At 33.2% G+C, this 25,022-nt stretch overlaps 3 protein-coding genes and 1 long non-coding RNA gene across 4 annotated transcripts; 2 read left to right on the top strand and 2 right to left on the bottom strand.

Moving 5' to 3' along the window:
• Positions 1–116: 116 nt before the first annotated feature.
• Positions 117–1,304, bottom strand: eca (eclair). Its single transcript, XM_066725720.1, has 4 exons — positions 1,067–1,304; positions 769–986; positions 551–697; positions 117–351 (listed from the first exon to the last, which is right to left on the bottom strand). Exons 1-4 carry the CDS (start codon positions 1,209–1,211, stop codon positions 202–204), a joined length of 660 nt encoding a protein of 219 aa, XP_066581817.1. The 5' UTR covers positions 1,212–1,304; the 3' UTR covers positions 117–201.
• A 13,861-nt stretch (positions 1,305–15,165) lies between these two features.
• Positions 15,166–18,879, bottom strand: LOC136772511 (serine protease inhibitor swm-1-like). The gene is made up of 4 exons (XM_066725539.1): positions 18,762–18,879; positions 16,657–16,833; positions 16,037–16,173; positions 15,166–15,797 (listed from the first exon to the last, which is right to left on the bottom strand). Exons 2-4 carry the CDS (start codon positions 16,706–16,708, stop codon positions 15,711–15,713), a joined length of 276 nt encoding a protein of 91 aa, XP_066581636.1. The 5' UTR covers positions 16,709–16,833; positions 18,762–18,879; the 3' UTR covers positions 15,166–15,710.
• LOC136772512 (uncharacterized) lies at positions 17,658–19,895 on the top strand. The gene is made up of 3 exons (XR_010822473.1): positions 17,658–18,299; positions 18,429–18,550; positions 18,782–19,895. It is a non-coding gene; the product is annotated as an uncharacterized lncRNA (long non-coding RNA).
• A 463-nt stretch (positions 19,896–20,358) lies between these two features.
• LOC136772636 (chymotrypsin inhibitor Ani s 6-like) lies at positions 20,359–22,411 on the top strand. The gene is made up of 3 exons (XM_066725739.1): positions 20,359–20,653; positions 21,880–21,992; positions 22,065–22,411. Exons 1-3 carry the CDS (start codon positions 20,602–20,604, stop codon positions 22,143–22,145), a joined length of 246 nt encoding a protein of 81 aa, XP_066581836.1. The 5' UTR covers positions 20,359–20,601; the 3' UTR covers positions 22,146–22,411.
• The last annotated feature ends 2,611 nt before the right edge of the window (positions 22,412–25,022 follow it).

Consider the following 25,022-nt stretch of genomic DNA (forward strand, 5'->3'; position numbering starts at 1 on the left):
TTTGATAGCAGAAAGCGATATAGTTAAACAACTCAAATGCTATCTTCTATTAGAAAAACATCCTGTATATAATAAATTATATTATTATATAATAGCATAATAATTTATTACAAAAATAAAATTAAACAAATTATTTTATATAAGTGTAATTTTGCCTTACAATTTCAATTACATAATGCTATTACTGAATGTAAAATCTTTTTACACTAATTTTTTTGCTTCAAAAAAGCTTTTCAAGTGTCTCATCTGCCACCAGCCCATTGTGAGAAGAATAAATGTTTGTGCTAAGGACCACCAAAAGACTCTGTGGTAGGTACTTTCAGATGTTTGTCTAAAACGTTCTTCTCGATACTGAAAAATAAAAATATAAGTAAACAAAAGCACAAATATTTTATTTATAATGATGGTATTATTATAGCCAATAGCATAGATATAATATATAAAAAAAACAAGTAGTACAAGGGTATATAGAATGGATGTGAATCATATTTACATTTATGGACTTTATGATATTATTTCTATGTAAGCTTTAATTATTTTATATATTTACCCTTTGATAGTTCTGTTCTTTAGTTATTTGATCTACTTGATCAATTAATTGGCGTATTCGTAATTGTAACTCTGATAATTTCTCTTTTTGTGCTACATTAGCATAATCAATAGCATGTTCACCAACTTGTATATCCAAATGTACTCTCTGCAAGATCAAATTGAAATATATGACTTGATTGATTCCAATGGTGATTAACCAAAATTGTATAGATTTACCAATTGTGTGCCACTAAACCAAGCGCTTATATTAGAATAAAGACAAATGACATGTTCTCCAGGAGTTTGTGAGGTAAAGGAAATTCTTCCCTCAGAGCTGTATATTCTTGATAAAATAGGTTTGTCATCAGGATCTCTAACTTCAACATGCATACCTACGCTGTGACTTGGCATAAAAGTGCTAGTTTTGGGATCAAAATGCTCCACTTTATAGTTTACTATCCATTTATGAAAAAAAGAAATGAGAATATTAAATAAACTTTCCTCACTGGAGAATAATTAATTCAAAAATACTTACCTAATACTGTCGTTTCGTCAGGTATTTCTTCTATAAAGCATTTTCTTTCAGTTTCACCTATGTGAAAATAAAGCCCTGATCCAAGTTCAAATAACATACATAATAAGACAAGATAAAGTTCTTTATGCTTCACAATTGCTTTCATTTTACACTCTATATATTAATTATTTACTTAATTTAATTTACACAAAAATATCAGAGAAGACGAGTATAACAAACCATACACGACACATGTACACGTCACAACTCACACTTTACTAGTTTACTACCAAAACGTTGGTATTAGGTGTAAGGAAAAACGGAACTAGCTAGGGTCGCTAGGGAAGGGAAGGAAGGTTTATTGTGGATAACCTGACGGACTGCATGTGTGTGCACTGTGCAGTAATCGCCAGGTATGGTTACATATGTATGGCTTTCCCTTAATTTTTCGATGCTTTTAGGAATCGCATTAAAAAGACCAGCGCTTTTACTTCGCGCGCCTAACTCACTCGCTTGCTTCCTATGTATGTACAACTACATATGTATGTATGTTCTACAACTAAACAGTGGGAAATTGAATCGTGTGTGCTTTCAACTATAGTATTGTATGTACATACATATACAGTTTTTCTCTTACAACGGAAAATAGGATTGTGTTATTTAACTATAGCAATGAAGCACTTACTATACATTATTATAATTAATAAAAGCGTAGATAGTTACAATTTAATGGTTATTTTAGTTTAATTGCTTTTATTATCCATTATAAATGTTATTTTACTCAATTAATCTTGGTTACTACGTTTAATATTTAAATTAAATGGAAAACAGTAATTTGACTACAGTAATATTTACTATAGTCAAATAACACGAAATCTCCTATGTTCCGCTGTTAGAGAAAAACCCTGTATCATTTTCCATGTTAAATTACAGAGTGAAGCTAGCAGAACCACACACGATTCAATTTCCCACTGATTTCCCACTGTGCACTAGATACACCATAGGAAATTGATTCGTCGACCTTTCAGTTAACTTCACTTCGTACTTTCTCTACGAATTTCAAAGACGGCGATCAATTTTCCACAGTGTCTATATACTACTATAAAAAACTTATAAAAAGCTTCGTCTGAGCTCGGTAAATTTCGTTACACGTCAGATGTAAGAGGAAACTATAAATAGTATAAAAGCAGTCATTTTTAACAGAACATCATTTATTATAACATGCAGACGTTTTAAAATATTTATTAACTATATTTTTTATTGTAAATTAATTGCAAAACAGCCAATATAATGACGATATTCACTTGCGAAAGAATTATTTTTAAACGGCACTACTGGACAAGAATTTTTTAAATGTCACTACAAGGCGTGGAATTTTTAAACGCGCATTCATTTTAGAATAAGGTCGTCTAATGTATAACAAATATTATTTTATAAAACTGTAATAAGTTAATTTTATAGTTCATTTAACTTCAAAATAAAATGATGAAACTTTTATGGGTTAAGAGAGTCCTTGAGGCTTCTATTTTGAATCGTGCAAGCACTAAACCACGCACACGCGTGCGCTGCACACTGACAATTTTTACGAGTTTTATAATTATTACACTTCTTTTACAAATAAAAACTTTTATTTTCATCACATACTGTATTCCATTATTGTATTTTATATAAAATCAATAATAATGAATGAAAATTTACTTAAAATTAATTAAACTGTAACAAAATAATTTATTTTAATTAAATTTACTTAGATTTATTAAAAAGCGGTAAAATTGTATTAACATAATAATAAAATAGCACGTATTTGATGAAAATAAATCACTAAATTATTTTTAATCCCGACTAATTCGAAATAAATGTCAGTGATTATAAAAAGAAACAGCGTGATTTACTGACAACTCATACGCAGAAATTTGATAGATAAACTGAAACTCGCGCTTAAAAAAAAACCATCCGGAACAGGTTCTCTAATCATTAAGATTCTTTTTCGCTGGCTCTTAAAACGCTAAATTTGCTATATTGATATAAAATTGTTAACATTGCAATGTATTAGCATAAGTATTTTCGAAAAAATGGTCAATCGTACTTGGCAAAATAATCATTTTAAGAGTTGGTCAAGGAGATCCTACTCGTACCGATAGCAGTCGCAACTGATTTGCGGAATATCTCAAATTGCAAACAATCAGGTGCGGTTGCTAATTAACCCGCCCACTATAAACGATATCTCTACCGCATAGTCCTCTCGCGTGGCGGGTATACACCGTACATCAACTCAGTTATCAATTATCCGCGTACCGTCTACCGGTCGTCAGTGGATCGCGCGTTGTGGTTTTTCGTAACCACTGAGTACTGACATTTAGTTTAAATTAGTCGCTATTAAAAATAATTTATTGTTTTATTTTCATCAAATATGTGCTATTTATTTTATAATATTAATAAAATTGTGCCGTGCTTTATAAAATTTATAAAAATTTAATTAGCTTTAATTATTCTTTACAAGGTATTTAATTTTAATTAAGATTTTATTAATTATTATTAATTTCTAAATAAATTTAAAATTCTGGTTAAAATTGTTTAATAGTTAGTGGTGTGCAAAGATAAGTATATTCGGCATTGGTGACAAGTAAATTGATTAAAAATTAAACTTATCTTTTCTATACAGCTTCCGCATATTTAATTATGTCAAGAGGGAACATTAAGTAATGCAGTTGGGATATTTTAATAGAATATATAGTAATGAATGCAGTGTGTGATGAAAATAAAAGCTTTTATCTGTGTGTGATTCACGTAATAATTAGAAAATTTGTGACTACAGTCAGTGCAGAGCGCCTCTATTGTGTATGTGTGTGTGAGTGCTGCAGCGAATAAAAACAGAAGCCTCAAGAACTGTTAAAGCCGGTCAGTTTTACTTTAATTATATTAAAGCAAAATAAAATAAAATTATCTCTATAAAATTAAATGCAATAATTTATTTTTGTTACGGTTAGCGACTTCACTACAGAGTGAGAGAGAGATCGATTAAAAATTTCGCGTCCCGCAGTGCTGTTTGTAAAATCCGAGTTTCGTAGTGTCCGTCGATAAGTGCTAGACGTGGAGTGCGGTTGTACCGCGTAGAATAGGTTAAAAAAAAATTCTCGTCGCGCAGTGCCGTTTGAAAAACTCAAGTTTCGTGGTGTCAGTCGATAAGTGTTCGTCGCGGAGTGCGGTAGTCCCGCGTAGTATACGTTAAAATAAAATTCGCGTCGCGCAGTGCCATTTGAAAAATCTCTGTTTCGTAGTGTCAGTCGATAAATGTTCATCGCGGTGTGCGGTTGTCCAGCGTAGTATACATTAAAATAAAATTCGCGTCGTGCAGTGCCGATTGAAATATGCGAGTTTCGTAGTGTTAGTCGATAAGTGTTCGCTGCGGAGAGCAGTTTTCCCGAGTAGTATACGTTAAAAAATATCGCGTCGCGCAGTGCCGTTTGAAAAATCCAAGTTTCGTAGTGTTAGTCGATAAGTGTTCGTTGCGGAGAGCAGTTTTCCCCAGTAGTATACGTTAAAATAAAATTCGCGTCGCTCAGTGCCGATTGAAATATCCGAGTTTCATAGTGTTAGCCGATAAGTGTTCGCTGCGGAGAGCAGTTTTCCCGAGTAGTATACGTTAAAAAATATCGCGTCGCGCAGTGCCGTTTGAAAAATCCGAGTTTCGTAGTGTCAGTCGATAAGTATTCCTCGCGGAGTGCGGTTGTCCAGCGTAGTATATGTTAAAATAAAATTCGCGTCGCGCAGTCCTGTTCGAAAAATCTCTGTTTCGTAGTGTCAGTCGATAAATGTTCGTCGCGGAGTGCGGTAGTCCCGCGTAGTATACGTTAAAATAAAATTCGCGTCGCGCAGTGCCATTTGAAAAATCTCTGTTTCATAGTGTCAGTCGATAAGTACTCGTCCCAGAGTGCGGTTGTCCCGCGTAATATACGTTGAAAAATATCGCGTCGCGCAGTCCCGTTTGAGAAATCCGAATTTCGTAGTGTCAGTCGATAAGTGATCGTCGCAAAGTGCGGTTGTCCCGCGCAGTATACGTTAAAACAAAATTCGAGTCGCGCTGTGCCGATTGGAATATACAAGTTTCGTAGTGCCAGTCGATAAGTATTCATCGCGAAGTGCGGTTGTCCAGCGTAGTATACATTAAAATAAAATTCGCGTCGTGCAGTGCCGATTGAAATATGCGAGTTTCGTAGTGTTAGTCGATAAGTGTTCGCTGCGGAGAGCAGTTTTCCCGAGTAGTATACGTTAAAAAATATCGCGTCGCGCAGTGCCGTTTGAAAAATCCAAGTTTCGTAGTGTTAGTCGATAAGTATTCGTCGCGGAGTGCGGTTGTCCAGCGTAGTATATGTTAAAATAAAATTCGCGTCGCGCAGTGCCGATTGAAATATCCGAGTTTCATAGTGTTAGCCGATAAGTGTTCGCTGCGGAGAGCAGTTTTCCCGAGTAGTATACGTTAAAAAATATCGCGTCGCGCAGTGCCGTTTGAAAAATCCGAGTTTCGTAGTGTCAGTCGATAAGTATTCCTCGCGGAGTGCGGTTGTCCAGCGTAGTATATGTTAAAATAAAATTCGCGTCGCGCAGTGCCGATTGAAATATCCGAGTTTCATAGTGTTAGCCGATAAGTGTTCGCTGCGGAGAGCAGTTTTCCCGAGTAGTATACGTTAAAAAATATCGCGTCGCGCAGTGCCGTTTGAAAAATCCAAGTTTCGTAGTGTTAGTCGATAAGTATTCATCGCGAAGTGCGGTTGTCCAGCGTAGTATACATTAAAATAAAATTCGCGTCGTGCAGTGCCGATTGAAATATGCGAGTTTCGTAGTGTTAGTCGATAAGTGTTCGCTGCGGAGAGCAGTTTTCCCGAGTAGTATACGTTAAAAAATATCGCGTCGCGCAGTGCCGTTTGAAAAATCCAAGTTTCGTAGTGTTAGTCGATAAGTATTCGTCGCGGAGTGCGGTTGTCCAGCGTAGTATATGTTAAAATAAAATTCGCGTCGCGCAGTGCCGATTGAAATATCCGAGTTTCATAGTGTTAGCCGATAAGTGTTCGCTGCGGAGAGCAGTTTTCCCGAGTAGTATACGTTAAAAAATATCGCGTCGCGCAGTGCCGTTTGAAAAATCCGAGTTTCGTAGTGTCAGTCGATAAGTATTCCTCGCGGAGTGCGGTTGTCCAGCGTAGTATATGTTAAAATAAAATTCGCGTCGCGCAGTGCCGATTGAAATATCCGAGTTTCATAGTGTTAGCCGATAAGTGTTCGCTGCGGAGAGCAGTTTTCCCGAGTAGTATACGTTAAAAAATATCGCGTCGCGCAGTGCCGTTTGAAAAATCCGAGTTTCGTAGTGTCAGTCGATAAGTATTCCTCGCGGAGTGCGGTTGTCCAGCGTAGTATATGTTAAAATAAAATTCGCGTCGCGCAGTGCCGATTGAAATATCCGAGTTTCATAGTGTTAGCCGATAAGTGTTCGCTGCGGAGAGCAGTTTTCCCGAGTAGTATACGTTAAAAAATATCGCGTCGCGCAGTGCCGTTTGAAAAATCCGAGTTTCGTAGTGTCAGTCGATAAGTATTCCTCGCGGAGTGCGGTTGTCCAGCGTAGTATATGTTAAAATAAAATTCGCGTCGCGCAGTCCTGTTCGAAAAATCCGAATTTCGTAGTGTCAGTCGATAAGTGCTCGTCGCGGAGTGCGGTTGTCCCGCGTAGTATACGTTAAAATAAAATTCGCGTCGTGCAATGCCGTTTTGAAAAATCCGAGTTTCGTAGTGTCAGTCGATAAGTATTCGTCGCGGAGTGCGGTTGTCCAGCGTAGTATATGTTAAAATAAAATTCGCGTCGCGCAGTGCCATTTGAAAAATCTCTGTTTCGTAGTGTCAGTCGATAAATGTTCGTCGCGGAGTGCGGTTGTCCCGAGTAGTATACGTTAAAATAAAATTCGCGTCGCGCAGTGCCGTTTGGAAAATCCCAGTTTCGTAGTGTCAGTCGATAAGTGTTCGTCGCGGAGTGCGGTAGTCCCGCGTAGTATACATTAAAATAAAATTCGCGTCGCGCAGTGCCTTTGAAAAATCTCTGTTTCATAGTGTCAGTCAATAAGTACTCGTCCCAGAGTGCGGTTGTCCCGCGTAATATACGTTGAAAAATATCGCGTCGCGCAGTCCCGTTTGAGAAATCCGAATTTCGTAGTGTCAGTCGATAAGTGATCGTCGCAAAGTGCGGTTGTCCCGCGCAGTATACGTTAAAACAAAATTCGAGTCGCGCTGTGCCGATTGGAATATACAAGTTTCGTAGTGTTAGTCGATAAGTATTCGTCGCGGAGTGCGGTTGTCCAGCGTAGTATATGTTAAAATAAAATTCGCGTCGCGCAGTGCCGATTGAAATATCCGAGTTTCATAGTGTTAGCCGATAAGTGTTCGCTGCGGAGAGCAGTTTTCCCGAGTAGTATACGTTAAAAAATATCGCGTCGCGCAGTCCTGTTCGAAAAATCTCTGTTTCGTAGTGTCAGTCGATAAATGTTCGTCGCGGAGTGCGGTAGTCCCGCGTAGTATACGTTAAAATAAAATTCGCGTCGCGCAGTGCCATTTGAAAAATCTCTGTTTCGTAGTGTCAGTCGATAAGTACTCGTCCCAGAGTGCGGTTGTCCCGCGTATTATACGTTAAAATAAAATTCGCGTCGTGCAATGCCGTTTGAAAAATCCCAGTTTCGTAGTGTCAGTCGATAAGTGTTTGTCGCGGAGTGCGGTTGTGTCGCGTAGTATACATTAAAATAAAATTCGCGTCGCGCAGTGCCGATTGAAATATCCGAGTTTGGTAGTGTTAGTCGATAAGTGTTCGCTTCGGAAAGCAGTTTTCCGGATTAGTATACGTTAAAAAATATCGCGTCGCGCAGTGCCGTTTGAAAAATCCGAGTTTCGTAGTGTTAGTCGATAAGTGTTCGTTGCGGAGAGCAGTTTTCCCCAGTAGTATACGTTAAAAAATATCGCGTCGCGCAGTGCCGTTTGAAAAATCCGAGTTTCGTAATGTTAGTCGATAAGTATTCGTCGCGGAGTGCGGTTGTCCAGCGTAGTATATGTTAAAATAAAATTCGCGTCGCACAGTCCCGTTTGAAATATCCGAATTTCGTAGTGTCAGTCGATAAATGTTCGTCGCGGGGTGCGGTTGCCCTGCGTAGTATACGTTAAAATAAAATTCGCGTCGCGTTGTGCCGTTTAAAAAACATTTTTTCGCATGTGAATATCGTCAGCGTCTTCATCTCCATTGTCATCATCAACGCCATCACATCCACATCCCCTTTGTCGGTATCATCGCAGAATATGTATGGTTTAAAGCTGGTAATTCCCCGAATGAGTGAGTCCCACGGGTAAAACCGTGGAAATTTTTTTTATTAACTGAAGAATGACCGAAAACCTACCGGTAGGCTGCATTTGGTCCTTCTTCGGTTAAGATTATTTCATGTTTTTTCAAATCTTCCGATGCGTCTATTTCTATTATGCGCGTGTATTCTGTATTTTATTTAGGTTTAGATTTGCGTTATATGTGACTCTTTAGCTTTGCGAATTAAGTATTGGCATTATAGTTTTCGGTATTAAGCAGGGTATCATTTGCGGGTTTCTTTATTCTTTTTAAATAAAGGGAAACCTTCAGCATCATTCTTCACGGTGATTCACTCTTCTCACATGTCCAGTTCAACTTATAAAGGCATATCTTAATTTGATTAACGTTCACCCTCGAGAGAATAAAGTTTCTCAATTAATAACTAGAACAAATACTACTTTCTTTTTTCTTTTACTCGTATATTTTTGATAGAATACTTGAATCAAATATTATTTTTGCTGGTTTTTATAATTCCAAATTATAAACTGAAATACGAAAAAATTTTCCATGTAAATCCGTCCACATTTCGGGTTGGATAATCGTTTTTTCAAATTTATTCTAATTTTATTTTTATTTCAGGTGGAACGGCAGAGTACCATGCAGGATTAGTAACCACATTGTCCAATATCCATTTAAATCTTATACGAATCGAAACCAATCATGCGCCATTGCAAAGCCTGGTATGGACCAAGTCAAACCGTCACTCGGAATCGGGACATTATCGGGGGAGGACGTACTGGCAAATAATTACATTCCTATTTCTCATACTTGTTTAATTTATTTTATGTTTTAGGAAGGACTGTTATAGGACAAGGCTACCAAGGAGTAGGAAGTAAATACTGACCATTTACTTAAGTCCACATTTATTTAAATAATTTCAAGGATTAGGCAAATTTAATTTTATTATTTTCATTCTCTGTTAATTCAAGTACAGGTGTTTATTGAGAAGTGGACTCTCGAGTGTCAACTGGCTCGGGCTGATCCTCCTTCAGTCACTATCAACCCTTACTCACTTTGTCCTTGTGGACTCTAGACGTTGGCTCATTAAGTTCACCTAATAGGGGTCCATCTTTATTGATGTGTAAATCGTTTCCTCGACGTAGTAGTTCTTCGTGTGACAACTCGGATCCACACCAAGGGACAAAGAAAGTAAGGGTAATTAGTCACTGAGGAGAGTATCAGTCATGATCTGGTTGACCTTTGTGTGAATTGACATTCACGCTCGAGAGGAGGAAGCTTTTCAATTAACAGCTAGAAAGAAGTAACAATTTAGTTAGCTTCTCTATTCATTCACTTTTTGTAGCATGCTTTATTAATTTATATCTTTGTCTGTCCTTGAAATTCCCAATTAGAATCTGAAATGTGGAAATATTTTCCTTGAAAATCCTTCCACATTTCGGGTTGAATACTCGTTTTTTCAAGTTTATTTTTATTTTCTTTCTGTTTCAGTTGGATCGGGAGAGGACCATGGGTAGTGACCACATTGTCGAAAATCGACATAAATCCAACACGAATCGACACCAATCATGCGCCATTGCAACCCTGGGTTGGACCAAGTCAAACCGTCACTCGGAATCGGGACATCATCGGGGGAGGACGTACTGGCAAATATTTTCATTCCTATTTCTCATACTTGTTTAATTTATTTTATGTTTTAGGAAGGACTGTTATAGGACAAGGCTACCAAGGAGTAGGAAGTAAACACTGACCGTTTACTTAAGTCCACATTTATTTAAATAATTTCAAGGATTAGGCAAATTTAATTTTATTATTTTCATTCTCTGTTAATTCAAGTACAGGTGTTTATTGAGAAGTGGACTCTCGAGTGTCAACTGGCTCGGGCTGATCCTCCTTCAGTGACTATCAACCCTTACTTACTTTGTCCTTGTGGACTCTCGACGTTGGCTCATTAAGTTCACCTAATAGGGGTCCATCTTTATTGATGTGTAAATCGTTTCCTCGACGTAGTAGTTCTTCGTGTGACAACTCGGATCCACACCAAGGGACAAAGAAAGTAAGGGTAATTAGTAACTGAGGAGAGTATCAGTCATGATCTGGTTGACCTTTGTGTGAATTGACATTCACGCTCGAGAGGAGGAAGCTTTTCAATTAACAGCTAGAAAGAAGTAACAATTTAGTTAGCTTCTCTATTCATTCACTTTTTGTAGCATGCTTTATTAATTTATATCTGTGTCTGTCCTTGAAATTCCCAATTAGAATCTGAAATGTGGAAATATTTTCCTTGAAAATCCTTCCACATTTCGGGTTGAATACTCGTTTTTTCAAGTTTATTTTTATTTTCTTTCTGTTTCAGTTGGATCGGGAGAGGACCATGGGTAGTGACCACATTGTCGAAAATCGACATAAATCCAACACGAATCGACACCAATCATGCGCCATTGCAACCCTGGGTTGGACCAAGTCAAACCGTCACTCGGAATCGGGACATCATCGGGGGAGGACGTACTGGCAAATATTTTCATTCCTATTTCTCATACTTGTTTAATTTATTTTATGTTTTAGGAAGGACTGTTATAGGACAAGGCTACCAAGGAGTTGGAAGTAAACACTGTCCGTTTACTTAAGTCCACATTTATTTAAATAATTTCAAGGATTAGGCAAATTTAATTTTATTATTTTCATTCTCTGTTAATTCAAGTACAGGTGTTTATTGAGATGTGGACTCTCGAGTGTCAACTGGCTCGGGCTGATCCTCCTTCAGTGACTATCAACCCTTACTTACTTTGTCCTTGTGGACTCTCGACGTTGGCTCATTAAGTTCACCTAATAGGGGTCCATCTTTATTGATGTGTAAATCGTTTCCTCGACGTAGTAGTTCTTCGTGTGACAACTCGGATCCACACCAAGGGACAAAGAAAGTAAGGGTAATTAGTAACTGAGGAGAGTATCAGTCATGATCTGGTTGACCTTTGTGTGAATTGACATTCACGCTCGAGAGGAGGAAGCTTTTCAATTAACAGCTAGAAAGAAGTAACAATTTAGTTAGCTTCTCTATTCATTCACTTTTTGTAGCATGCTTTATTAATTTATATCTTTGTCTGTCCTTGAAATTCCCAATTAGAATCTGAAATGTGGAAATATTTTCCTTGAAAATCCTTCCACATTTCGGGTTGAATACTCGTTTTTTCAAGTTTATTTTTATTTTCTTTCTGTTTCAGTTGGATCGGGAGAGGACCATGGGTAGTGACCACATTGTCGAAAATCGACATAAATCCAACACGAATCGACACCAATCATGCGCCATTGCAACCCTGGGTTGGACCAAGTCAAACCGTCACTCGGAATCGGGACATCATCGGGGGAGGACGTACTGGCAAATATTTTCATTCCTATTTCTCATACTTGTTTAATTTATTTTATGTTTTAGGAAGGACTGTTATAGGACAAGGCTACCAAGGAGTTGGAAGTAAACACTGTCCGTTTACTTAAGTCCACATTTATTTAAATAATTTCAAGGATTAGGCAAATTTAATTTTATTATTTTCATTCTCTGTTAATTCAAGTACAGGTGTTTATTGAGATGTGGACTCTCGAGTGTCAACTGGCTCGGGCTGATCCTCCTTCAGTGACTATCAACCCTTACTTACTTTGTCCTTGTGGACTCTCGACGTTGGCTCATTAAGTTCACCTAATAGGGGTCCATCTTTATTGATGTGTAAATCGTTTCCTCGACGTAGTAGTTCTTCGTGTGACAACTCGGATCCACACCAAGGGACAAAGAAAGTAAGGGTAATTAGTAACTGAGGAGAGTATCAGTCATGATCTGGTTGACCTTTGTGTGAATTGACATTCACGCTCGAGAGGAGGAAGCTTTTCAATTAACAGCTAGAAAGAAGTAACAATTTAGTTAGCTTCTCTATTCATTCACTTTTTGTAGCATGCTTTATTAATTTATATCTTTGTCTGTCCTTGAAATTCCCAATTAGAATCTGAAATGTGGAAATATTTTCCTTGAAAATCCTTCCACATTTCGGGTTGAATACTCGTTTTTTCAAGTTTATTTTTATTTTCTTTCTGTTTCAGTTGGATCGGGAGAGGACCATGGGTAGTGACCACATTGTCGAAAATCGACATAAATCCAACACGAATCGACACCAATCATGCGCCATTGCAACCCTGGGTTGGACCAAGTCAAACCGTCACTCGGAATCGGGACATCATCGGGGGAGGACGTACTGGCAAATATTTTCATTCCTATTTCTCATACTTGTTTAATTTATTTTATGTTTTAGGAAGGACTGTTATAGGACAAGGCTACCAAGGAGTTGGAAGTAAACACTGTCCGTTTACTTAAGTCCACATTTATTTAAATAATTTCAAGGATTAGGCAAATTTAATTTTATTATTTTCATTCTCTGTTAATTCAAGTACAGGTGTTTATTGAGATGTGGACTCTCGAGTGTCAACTGGCTCGGGCTGATCCTCCTTCAGTGACTGTCAACCCTTACTTACTTTGTCCTTGTGGACTCTCGACGTTGGCTCATTAAGTTCACCTAATAGGGGTCCATCTTTATTGATGTGTAAATCGTTTCCTCGACGTAGTAGTTCTTCGTGTGACAACTCGGATCCACACCAAGGGACAAAGAAAGTAAGGGTAATTAGTAACTGAGGAGAGTATCAGTCATGATCTGGTTGACCTTTGTGTGAATTAACATTCACGCTCGAGAGGAGGAAGCTTTTCAATTAACAGCTAGAAAGAAGTAACAATTTAGTTAGCTTCTCTATTCATTCACTTTTTGTAGCATGCTTTATTAATTTATATCTTTGTCTGTCCTTGAAATTCCCAATTAGAATCTGAAATGTGGAAATATTTTCCTTGAAAATCCTTCCACATTTCGGGTTGAATACTCGTTTTTTCAAGTTTATTTTTGTTTTCTTTTTGTTACAGGTGAGGCGGCGCCGCCTCCCTCCCCGACGGTGTGCCACCTTGTCGTGGTGGGGGGGCTCACTTCTACAAGATCCGTTCCGACTAGTAAATGATTCGAATTCATTTTTTGGTTTTTGGGAATCTTGTAGAAGTGCCAAGAGCACACCACACCTTAACTATACTATAGTTTTCGTTCCCGGGTTGAATTAAATTATTTAATCCATGCAGGAATATATTTCTGTATATTTTTTGAATGTTTGTGTATCTAAAAATAATAAAATTATGATTCACTTATATCACTGTCTTAGTTTAACTCACAAGTCGAGACAATACCCTTTTCAGTTAGCTTTATGAGTTTGAGCAACGGGAACTCTTATTTAAGTACTTCAATTTTTGGTGCCGTTTTTGTAATTTACAAATTAATATCGAAATATGAAAGGAATAAAATATAATAAAAGTTGCACCCTAGATAAGACTCGAGTTTAGTATCTACAGGGTGTTTTTCTAACGGCGGCATATAGGAGATTCGTGTTAGTTGACTATAGCGCTCAGGATGTTGGTTTCTGAGAGCGCTGATTGGTCAATATCATGTAGTGCCAACAAGAAATGGTCCGTTACCAATAGATGAATACGAAAAGTGAGACCCATCCGCCATTTTGGAGTGGAGAAGTGTTTACATGCTAGTTGTAGCAGAAAGAGGTGTGAAATGGAAGAATGTCAAATAGTGAGGTTACTAAAGTAAAAATGGAAAATAATATACGAGGTAAGCGAGGATGTACATAAGCGCACGTAGTAAAAGCGCTGGTGTCTTTTCAAAGCGGTTCCTAAATGCATCGTAAAATTAGGAAAAGATATACATCGGCCGGTATTCATAGTCGTTACTAAGTCTGACTTAAAGTATCGATTATCCTTTTTCACCTAACAGTAATAGAAAAAGATAACCTGTGCTTAAGTCGGTCTTAAATATAAGTAACGACTATGAATACCGGCCATCGCGATTACTTTGCATTTGTGCCCTGTGGCGCCCGTGGCAGACTGGCGAACTCGAAAGACGAATTACCATTATTACCAACAAAGCTAATCAGGGCCCATTAGGATTAGGTAGGTTAGCTAGTTAGACAAATGCGGGACAACACTAACACTACGAGTATCTGCGTTATTTCCCGTCTGATTTTATTTTTTTAAGTATGTTAAGATTCATTAGAAAACGCTCTTTGACTTAAATTAAGATGTCTGTTTTTTCATTTTGTTCGTCGTTTTAATAATACATAAAAAATTACACGCGCCGTATTTTTGATAATGTTTTCAATCTGTTATGTCGGTAGGTAGGATAGGAATCCAACTAAAGCAATCCAGCGCTCAGTAAACAGTAAACACTAAGTAAAATACGCCTCATACATAATTGAAACCATTGAAATAACAGTTAATTTATTATTCTACGCTTAGCGGAATCCCTCATACCGACATTACAGAGCAAAACGTGGATTAATGTTACGGCGGTATTTGAAAACCGATTCAAACAAATATTTTAATGAAGTCGCGAACTATTCTTTTTAGTAAAATAATTAGATTTTCGAATAACATATTATAAAAAAATCACTCCCTTGTTTTTCTTTAAAATCTGGTTATTATATTGGAAAGATCATCAGCTTGCGATGTCAGTTGTCACTCAAATATTAAACTTGATATCGGTTTTCAAATAAGACCATATTTGCTGTCACTTGGTCTCACTCTGCAATGCGAGTATTAGAGATTTCGTTAAGTAGAAGAATGCAAGAAAAAGAGGAGTTATTTCATAAACAAAATTAAAGTGACTGTATTTTTATGATAAAAATTGCATTTATTTATTTCCGCCCTTAATTCAGAAAGAGTCCTATGTAAACATAAATAAAAATCATAGAATATTTTAAGAATTTTTGTAGAATCTACAATTTCCTACAAATATTCTGTTAATATTTTTATAATATTCTATGAATTTTGCTTGTTTATTAGAGTATGCAGCTTATTAAAAGAGCCTACAAATCGTAGCAACCATTACGCTAAAACCTTATACATTTACCTTTTCATTATTTATATAAATGGGCAAAAATTGATGATGGCGTTACAAAAATTCAACTTCTGTTTAATTTATAACATTAAGCTTCAACAGGCATTATGTTTTAACTTTTTAATTATTACGTGCTTATGTATAGGAACAGCCCTTAACTTTATTGCGTTATTGCTATCTAAGTGTTAAATCTTTAATGCTCAATTAAAATAAAAGCAATAAATTAACAACAAATTGTAAGAGGATACAAAAGTAACTAAATACATAAATTTTGTAACCTATGAATATTTACATATATTTAACAAAAATTAATTTATGTAAATTTTTTTATTAATATATTAATTTTCTAGGAACAATTTTCTGCCAATACGCATCGCATTATTTTCTCATCTCGAAGATAGTCCGGGTTACACTGACATCCTCGACGACAAATCTGAAAATCGTATTTTCGAAATAATTAATTAATAGCTATATTGGGTGATCCATGAATTGTTGATCAATTGATTATTATTATATATTTAAGGATTAAACTACGCTTAATGAACATTGCAATACATTGGAGAAAAGTAGATAATTTTAAAAGGTTGATGATTATTTTTGTTAAGATAAAGGAGTTTGGGAGATTTCATAGGCAATTAAAATTAAATTTCTCACTACTTTACAAAAACGTACCCTTGCTGGTCGCTTATTACAAATTCCTGGCTCAGGATTATCACAAGTAGCTTCACACACTGTCTTACAAACTCTCATTGTTTCATTCGCATGGCATTTACCTCTAGGAATTGTAGCTGAAGGCTCTTCTTGAGCATCTGCAAAGAGTTTAGATTATTCATATTTATTTGCTACAAAAAAAAACTAATAAAATTTAAAAAATCCTCAAAAGCGTCTAATTAAGCATTTATTATGAATTAAAGATTATTTCATTCGAAGTATTCGGTAAGAGTATGAGTTGTCCTAACGATATCAGACTATTGAAGCTGAGTATCAACGGATTTTTTAACTAGTAAAAAGCTTCGAATAAAAGGATTTTTAATCTTTGATATGTTTTTGATAAAAGCTAAACCAAAAAATTGTAAGAGCAGGTTTTTCTAAGATCCTCTTTTTTAACTATATTTTTTGGATTGGCACCTTTAATAAAATGGACACCCCATGCATCATTCCTTATATCCATAAACAAAGGATGTCTTCAGCTACCAGAACACCGTGTCAGGTGATATCTTTGATAATATTAGAATAACATATATTTTAAAAACACGTATACTAAAAGATGCCTAATATTATTCTTTACTTACAAACACAACATGCTGCCAGAATTACGAATAGTACAAGTGTCATATGATTCATGTTGATTCTTCAAAGAGTTAAACTTGATTAATCCGCAATATCAGAAGCTAACGACTTTTATCTGTGTTGCTTAATAGATGTGTGAGTCATCTGTCATTATTTCTACAGGTGGAGCTATATATATACTGTAAATAAATGATTTATGAAGAACTCGAGATCATTAACGATATTCATGGAGGAAACTTTTTTAAAAATTAATGAGACAAATATGTTATTAACGTTTTACGACGGCTATTTAATTAACCAGTCAGAAAACGTCACTTATATATAAGTAATGTAAAGCCTTTCTCTAAATCATTACTATCCCATAGTAAATACAAAGAAATGCTTGATTGTTTGCTTAACATGCATAATAGATTTTAAATCGCTACTGCGCGCAAAAAAGAGGATAAGCGAAATTACGCTTATAACATGAGTAATGCAAACATTTTTCGGCGTGTCTTCTTTACTAATTAATGAAACTTTGTAAACAATAATGACGTTTGAAAATCATTTAATATAGTTTTCTAACAACACAAGCAAGATATAATCAATTTTCAACTTTAATTATCTGATAGCTACCTTTTTCAACTTAATCCCTTCTTTCCATGAAGTAACGAACTATATATTACAGGACCTGCAGAAAAAGATCCGAGACGTAAAAATATCTCAAAAACTAAGTATTTTAGAAAATACTTGTTATGAACGAACATATTTTTAAACTTCTAATGTACGAAATGATGAATTTATCATTGGATGAGGTTTTTGAGAACACATGTGTCTTCAATTCTTTATTACATAATCCTTTAGTTGTTTTCAAGGGCTTTCCAAAGCAGTACATTCTGTACATTAACGTATTAGTTAACTCAAACTCTTAAGAAATATTTTAATTTTAAAAATAAATTTATAAGCGAATAAACATATGTAATCAAAGTGGTCCAACATACTACTTTACTATAAATAGTATAATGTAAACATATGCATCACACTCAAAAGTCAATTTTTGGTAAATAAAAAGCTATTAGTAAGCTCTTGCAAGCAATTAAAAGAACATGCAGTAAAATATAGCTAGGCTATCATTTCAGAAGTTAAAAGGAACCATCGAATGTTCTTCAAACTTTACTCAAGGTTACACCAATAACACCATCTAACAAATTTGAAAAACACCAATAATACGTCCATAACATATTTTTTCTAAAATACCCAGCTGTCAAGATATTCAATCGTCCAGGGACCTTTGCTCTGCCGCCTATATCCTAGCTGTGTTCTTAAATTTGTTAGATTACTGTATATTATGGTTTACATAATGAGTTGTATCTATTAGTAACATGTATTTGAAAAGAAAATGCTGAAAAGGATTAGTTCTTTGACTGTCATATTTAGGAAGATAAATGTTCCCTATATATATGGGAAAGAAACAAATCTACTTGACTCTTGAATATCATTATTTTTATTTGTGTAGCTAGGCGAGTGGTCCAAAGTATAAAAGCTTGCCCAGATGCTGCAACCCATCAGTTAAAAGGTTTTACATATCCCATAAACAGCGAAATGTATAATAAAATGTCTTGCTCTTTATACGTTGTGATTGTTTGCATTGCCGTTCTGTCGATAGGTAGGAAATATTATTTATAGCAATTAGAAGTAAATAAAAATATATGATCTAAATAGTTGCAAGTATAAAATGTGTATTTATAATAGGATAAAAGGAATTTTAACATATCACAATATATATTTTATTTAGATGTTCATGGTTGTGCGCTACCCCCTCAACAAAGAAATTGTGGTCTAAATGAAATTTATAAAAGTTGCGGTTCTAGATGTGAAATGACTTGTGACAGTCCATATCCGCCAGTTTGCTCTTACGTCAGTATTGTTTATTGTATTATTTATGTTTTTAATTGTTTTATCATTCATGCTCTAGTGTGTATTATGTGTGTGTATATTTTTAGATAAGTTAATATTTGGTTATTCTATTACCATAATCGGCTTGATGAAAATAGTTTTTTTTTAATGAAAATATTTTTAAAAATGTTTTGTGGATTAAAAAAAAGAATTTATTATAATTATGACTTACCTTTTATATTTCTTTTCTAGGAATGTTTCATGGGCTGTAATTGTATAAATGGATATGTAAGAAATGCTTACAACCAATGCGTCTTGCCACTCGACTGTTAATGATTTTAAGTATAAACTTATTATAAGATCAAATACTCTAACGAAACATGACATAAAGTTTTTAAAATAGTTTAGTAGTCTAAATATATTTATTTAGTAGAAATGTTAATGTCTTCTTTATATATTTTGCAATATTTTCTAACCTTTAAATATTTTATAAACATTTTTAAATCTTTTCCTTTCATTACTATCATTAGAAATCATTTTAAACGTGTAGACAACAGGCGTTTTAAGTAACAAAATTTTTACGCAGAAGTATTTTTTTTAATCACAAAATTAGCACAACCGCAGTAAATCTGTCATTCTTTTGTGTGTATTGATATTAAACTAAGTCAATTTCCGGCACATGACTCCTTACCAAATATTGTAAATGAAAAAAATATTGTTGAGTACTGTCTTGTGAAGTCATGTACAGTTTTACGAATTGCTAAGTAAGGAGGAGAAAAGTATGGAGGATGTGTTTTCTTATCAGCAGCACGCGCGTGGCATAAATTTATGAACAATTTATCGACAGTAATCGTCGTAAGTAAAACAAGGAGTTGCATTAAATTTTTAAGGTCAGTATATAGAGGTATACAAAAACATTAGACTAAATGCCTAATATTCGAAAAGCTAATGTTTGGGAATATTATTTTAGTTTTATAAATGAAACTACATAACTTTAGCTTTACTTATTATCAAAATATCGGTATTCCCCGCCAGTAAAAAATAAAAGTTATCTCTATTATAACTTATATAAGATTGAAATAATAGACTAGTTCACAAAAGAGAGAATTAGTATTTTCTTCGAGCATGACCTTATTTGAATATCTTTGGAGCAAATCTAAATTCAATCTGTTTTTATGAAAATATAAGCTTTACTGTCGGATAGCCATTAATTCATTAAAGCATACTATTACAACTAATTAAGTAGTTTTTGAAAAAATCAAATAATTCAATTCAATTAATTTTACTTATATTATCTATGTACTAATATATGACCTGTCATTTATTTTATACATTACTTAATGTAATAAAATGCTGTCTGTCAATATGTTATGGGAGATATTGCATAATTTTGAAAGCAAATGTATCCCTTTATTAAATCGTTAATAAAATAATTACTGATTTTTTATATGCAAAATTACTTCATATATCAACCACTAAACCATTGTTATCCATTTTTTATTATCAAGAAACTTGTTCAGAAAATCAACGTTGGATAGGTGTAACTTCTAAAATTAAAAAACACTCCTATCTATAAAAATTGATAAATAAATAATGTTAGTTGGTCAATCAGTTTAACAATATGTGTGCTGATAAAAAATAATTTACGTGAACAAGCATGTCTGTCGCACAATCTATTTATGGACAATCCATTAAACCAATTATACATCGTCCTTCGTCATCCTCCATGAATCATACCTCGTTTACACCTTACATAATATTTACTTTTTCCTTTGCGCATTTAGCGCTTAAGAATGGGTTTCCACGCGCTGAAGTTATTAATCCTGAAAGACCACTCCATTTATATAAATATAGTACTTCGCATATAAAGCTTTGTTTTATATAATACATTAGATTTCTAAAATTTGACTTTACAAATCTTTTTGTTTATTAAAACGAAAACATTTCTGATCTGAAAAAACAGAGCAGATAAGAAAATATTTGACTAATGTGCAAGTAAATAGTACTTGAAGATATAAGTGAGTAATACTACGAGAATTTAATATTCTTCTTTGTACATTCTTTGCTTCATCATGTTCCGTAATTTGATTTTGGTTTTTGCAGTCGTTACGCTGCTGTCAACTGGTAAGTACAAATTTTATTTAACTGTTGAATTTAAAAAAACTCTATTATATTATACTAGCCCATTTGTAACTATATAATTTATTTATGTACGATTTTAATATTAAATCTAACAAGCAACTAAGAAAAATTAATATCAACTTTCTTCAAGCAAAACTATTCATGACACTTTATCTTGTGTAATTTTAAAAAATAATGTAGCAAGCTGCAATAAGTAGTCTAGAAAAATTTATTTATTGTTTAAAATTTCAAAAAATATATAGAATCTGAGAAAATAGTTTGTCTAAGTAATGCAATTTTAAAGGATTTCATTTAAAGTTTTGTTGATTATATATTTTCAATTTGACTTTTAATACTCAATACTGGTGTAATAATTTTTACTCACATTAGTAGATATCTTTAAAGTTATTGAAATCGTAAAATATTTTGAAAAACCAAGAAGCTATCACTATATATGAGCTGCTAGTAATATCAATTAGATTCATCTTATTTAAGAAGCCATTCAGGCTGCGATGACATTAGTATTGCCGATAGTAAAATTTTTTGTACATTTTTGAAAGCGTATGATCAGTATTGATTTCTCTGATACTAAAGTTTTTAAGCTTTTAAATATAAAGTTAAAAAGAACACATTAGAAATTAAACAAAAAAAAATTTTATAAATTTAATAATAAACTAACAATAATAGTACACATAGAAAGTAAAATAATTATAATTAGTTGAGTGCATACAAAAATGTAGGGTTATCCTTTGAAGGATAATTCGCAAACTCTGAGACCAGTTGAGATTTAAGTCATTTAAATGTTACATAAAAGTCGTCCCAAGTCTTTTAAATGGAAGCCTATATTTTTCGTCGTATATTCTTGTTTTCACGGGCTTATCAAAAAACTGTATGAAAATATCATTTAATCCAAGCATTTACGAGATATTTGAATGTGGAAAAATATGTGCTACGTGAATAAATACACAAGTATAATGCATATAGGATAGCACATCACGCACACCACTTTAGTCAGACTAACACATATGGATAATTTCAAATTGTAATATCTCATAAATTCGTCATCAAACCTGTAAATATCTTTTCAAGGTTAAACTAATGATGTCGTCTTATAATCTTTTCAAAATTATATTACTTTTATGCGAAATATTTATAAACATTTTCGGACTTTTTCAGAAACTAGCCAGGAATGATAAATATAAAACATTTAATTTTGTATATTATTTTAGTTGCCTTTGCTCAACAAACAACTTGTGACGGCGATAATGAAGTGTTCAGTGATTGTACAAATGCATGCTTTGATAGATGTTCAAGTATAAATCCAGGCACAGCTTGTCCTTTGGTAAGTAACAAACGATGAGTTCCAATAGACGTTTCATACAAATTATTATAAATTGTTTATATTTTGTTGCAGTACTGTGTAGAAGGCTGTAAATGTATAACTGGGTACAAATATAATTCAGATGGAGACTGCATTCCTGAAAGAGAATGTTAGAAGCATAAATCGACAAAGCCAATTTGAGAAATATCTATCCCGACATACCTATATATATATATTGATTCTTAAATTGATTTATTTTATATATTATACTATAATTTATAAAAATCAAAGACATTGTGCGTAAGAATTTTAAAGTGCAATATATATAGAAACATATAACGCAATATGTTAATATAATATGTATATATATAAGGCATTTTTTTGAAATGTATTCACTTTGAGTAAGTGGAAAATATTAATAAATATAGAATTTGCTATAATCGTATCTATATTTTACTCCGACTAGGTCCACAATATAATGGTTCATTAATATATTGTAATGGAAAACTTTTGAGATAAAGCTATAAAATAATATAAGTACTAAAGAATAAGGAAGTGTATTAAGAAAACCTCAATAACATTGAAATTTATAAGAAAAAGACATTGAATATATTTTTCTTAAGGTTATTTGAACATGTTTTCAAACTAAATCTGTTCTGTCAAAAGACACGGTAGTGTCTCAACGGCAAGTCAATTTAAAAAGTCGTAGACATACATTATCTTTTACGCGAAGATTAGTGCTCTAATTTTTCGGTTCATATCACTTTACTCTATCATTAAAAACAAAACAAATTTATTAGACAAATACGCTTGCTTTGAAATTATATTTAATGTTATATGTATACTAACTTTCATGAGAGGTATGCATATATACCTGATAAAATTTGAATCCAAATCAAATCGAGAATCTTCGATTGCCACTCATGAGTAAACACTTAAGATTAGTTCTTTAAGCTGTTGATTATCATCAAGTGCATAATAGTTATCTTAAAATTATTATTGTATTTACCTGTAAAAGACCACTAGGATATAAATCTTACAGTAATCTTTGATTTAAGCACCTGGCGAAACTTCTAAAGTCATCAAAGATTTTTACGATAAATTTATCTGTATGTAACAAATGTAGGTCATTTTAATAAAACAATCAAATTTTTTAAAATCTATTATACGAGTAATTCTCCTATTTATAAAAAATATTAGTTAAAGATTTATAAAGTTAGTATGCTACTAAATAACACATGTATTTGAAAAAATGAATCATTGCAATTATATTCAAGATTAGGCTACAAGTGTAATAGTAGCAAAAATTGAGGAGTATTTCAGTAACTTTACTAAAATATTATTTAGTAGATATAGATTAATTTAAATTCTACAACTTTTGTAAGAAACAGCTTTCCAAAAAACTTGATGATTTCAAGCTATTTTATCATTCAAAGACTTTAAAAACTATGTCTTTTATTTCGTAATTAAAATCTATAATATTTTTTTAAAATACTTTTTAAGATTTACACCTATGAAGGAAAATGCTGTTTAATCTATTAAATTAGCTCAATCCGTAAATTTAATATTTATCACTTTGGTTTTTTAATGTAATTACTACGTGATATTATTATTCTTTATAAATAGTGGGTTTTCCAAGGATTTACTGATTTACGTCATTTCCGTTTGAGTAATATGTATTAAGCTTCAACAGTTTGAATGTATTCTTTGTAATTCATAGCTAATATTTCCACAATGAAGAAAATCTTCGTTCAGTATTTTGTATATATATATATATATATATATATATATAAAATACGATATACCGTCTCTAAGAAAGTCTTTTAAACTGTTTATTTTCAGATAATAAGAAACTTATCATCCACTTAATTAATTTTCAAGAGATAGCAACATAAGATACAAGATCTTATTTCTGTTGAAACAAATAATAACAATAAAAATATTTATTAGCTGTGTGAGACTTTCTTTAATGGTTTTAACTAATTTTTAATTCACTCGGCTTAGATACTTTCTACCGAAAATTTATAATCTATTAGAATTAAATATATAATAAAGCAAAAAAAGAAACAAAAATACTTTTCTTATGCATGTAAAATAATAAAAAAATATTTAATCTTTCTTCATTTTTAGGCAAGAAATTTTTAAAATAATTTTGCAGTAGTTACTTGACATCGGCTCGATGTATTTACACCATATAACGTCCAAGAAGCTTTAAAAATTAGACATTAAAATTTGTAATACATTTTATTAAAATATATTCTTACGGCTAGCATAAATATTTTTTAAATCATTTTGGAAAATAAAAATTCCAGAATATTTAAGAAATGCATTGAATAATAGATGACAGCAATATATTGCATTTTATTCATTTTTTAATAATGTTCTCACATTGTCTGGCGAGCAACATTTTTCTTTTTAAAAAAACGCGTTTAAGGTTTTCATGTGTCCAAGAACTTTTATATTATTCTGAATAAACCATTACTCTAGAATTCAATTTAATTTTCTAAGCAAGGACAAATATGAAAAACAATTAAACTTGACCCTTTCTCCTTAATCAAGAAGTTTACATTCAGATTGATCGCATAAATTAGTTGATTTATCGTTGAGTATCTGATATTATGATAAGGATTATACAAGATCCAAGGGCGTAATTAAAATTATTGACAGCTATAGTCTGGATTTCTAACTAAAAAAAAAAAATGAGAAGTGAATATTAAACATAAATATAAGTTAAAATTAATATCAAGTATAAACATCGAATGTACGTACATTAATATAAATTTTTACTAGATATATATAAATTTTCACTGCTTTGCATAATGTGATTAAGGCATTACTGATTGTAACATCAAAAAATAAATATGAAAAAACATTTAATATATTAATACTAGGAAACCCATCTTGTAACGACGAAAGTTTCTTATCATTTATGTTTGCTTCTTAGAAATCTTCGATAGAAAACTATCACAGAAAGCTAAGTACAGTGTATGTATATAACGAGATTATTGTTGATTTAGTAAGAATTCTCGGGTAATGGTAATCCATGAAAAT

The sequence above is a fragment of the Prorops nasuta genome, unplaced genomic scaffold (genome assembly GCF_024137725.1).
Source record: "Prorops nasuta isolate Cenicafe-Biocafe unplaced genomic scaffold, Cenicafe_Pnas_1.2 PNAS00004, whole genome shotgun sequence".
Taxonomy (NCBI): Eukaryota; Metazoa; Arthropoda; class Insecta; order Hymenoptera; family Bethylidae; genus Prorops; species Prorops nasuta.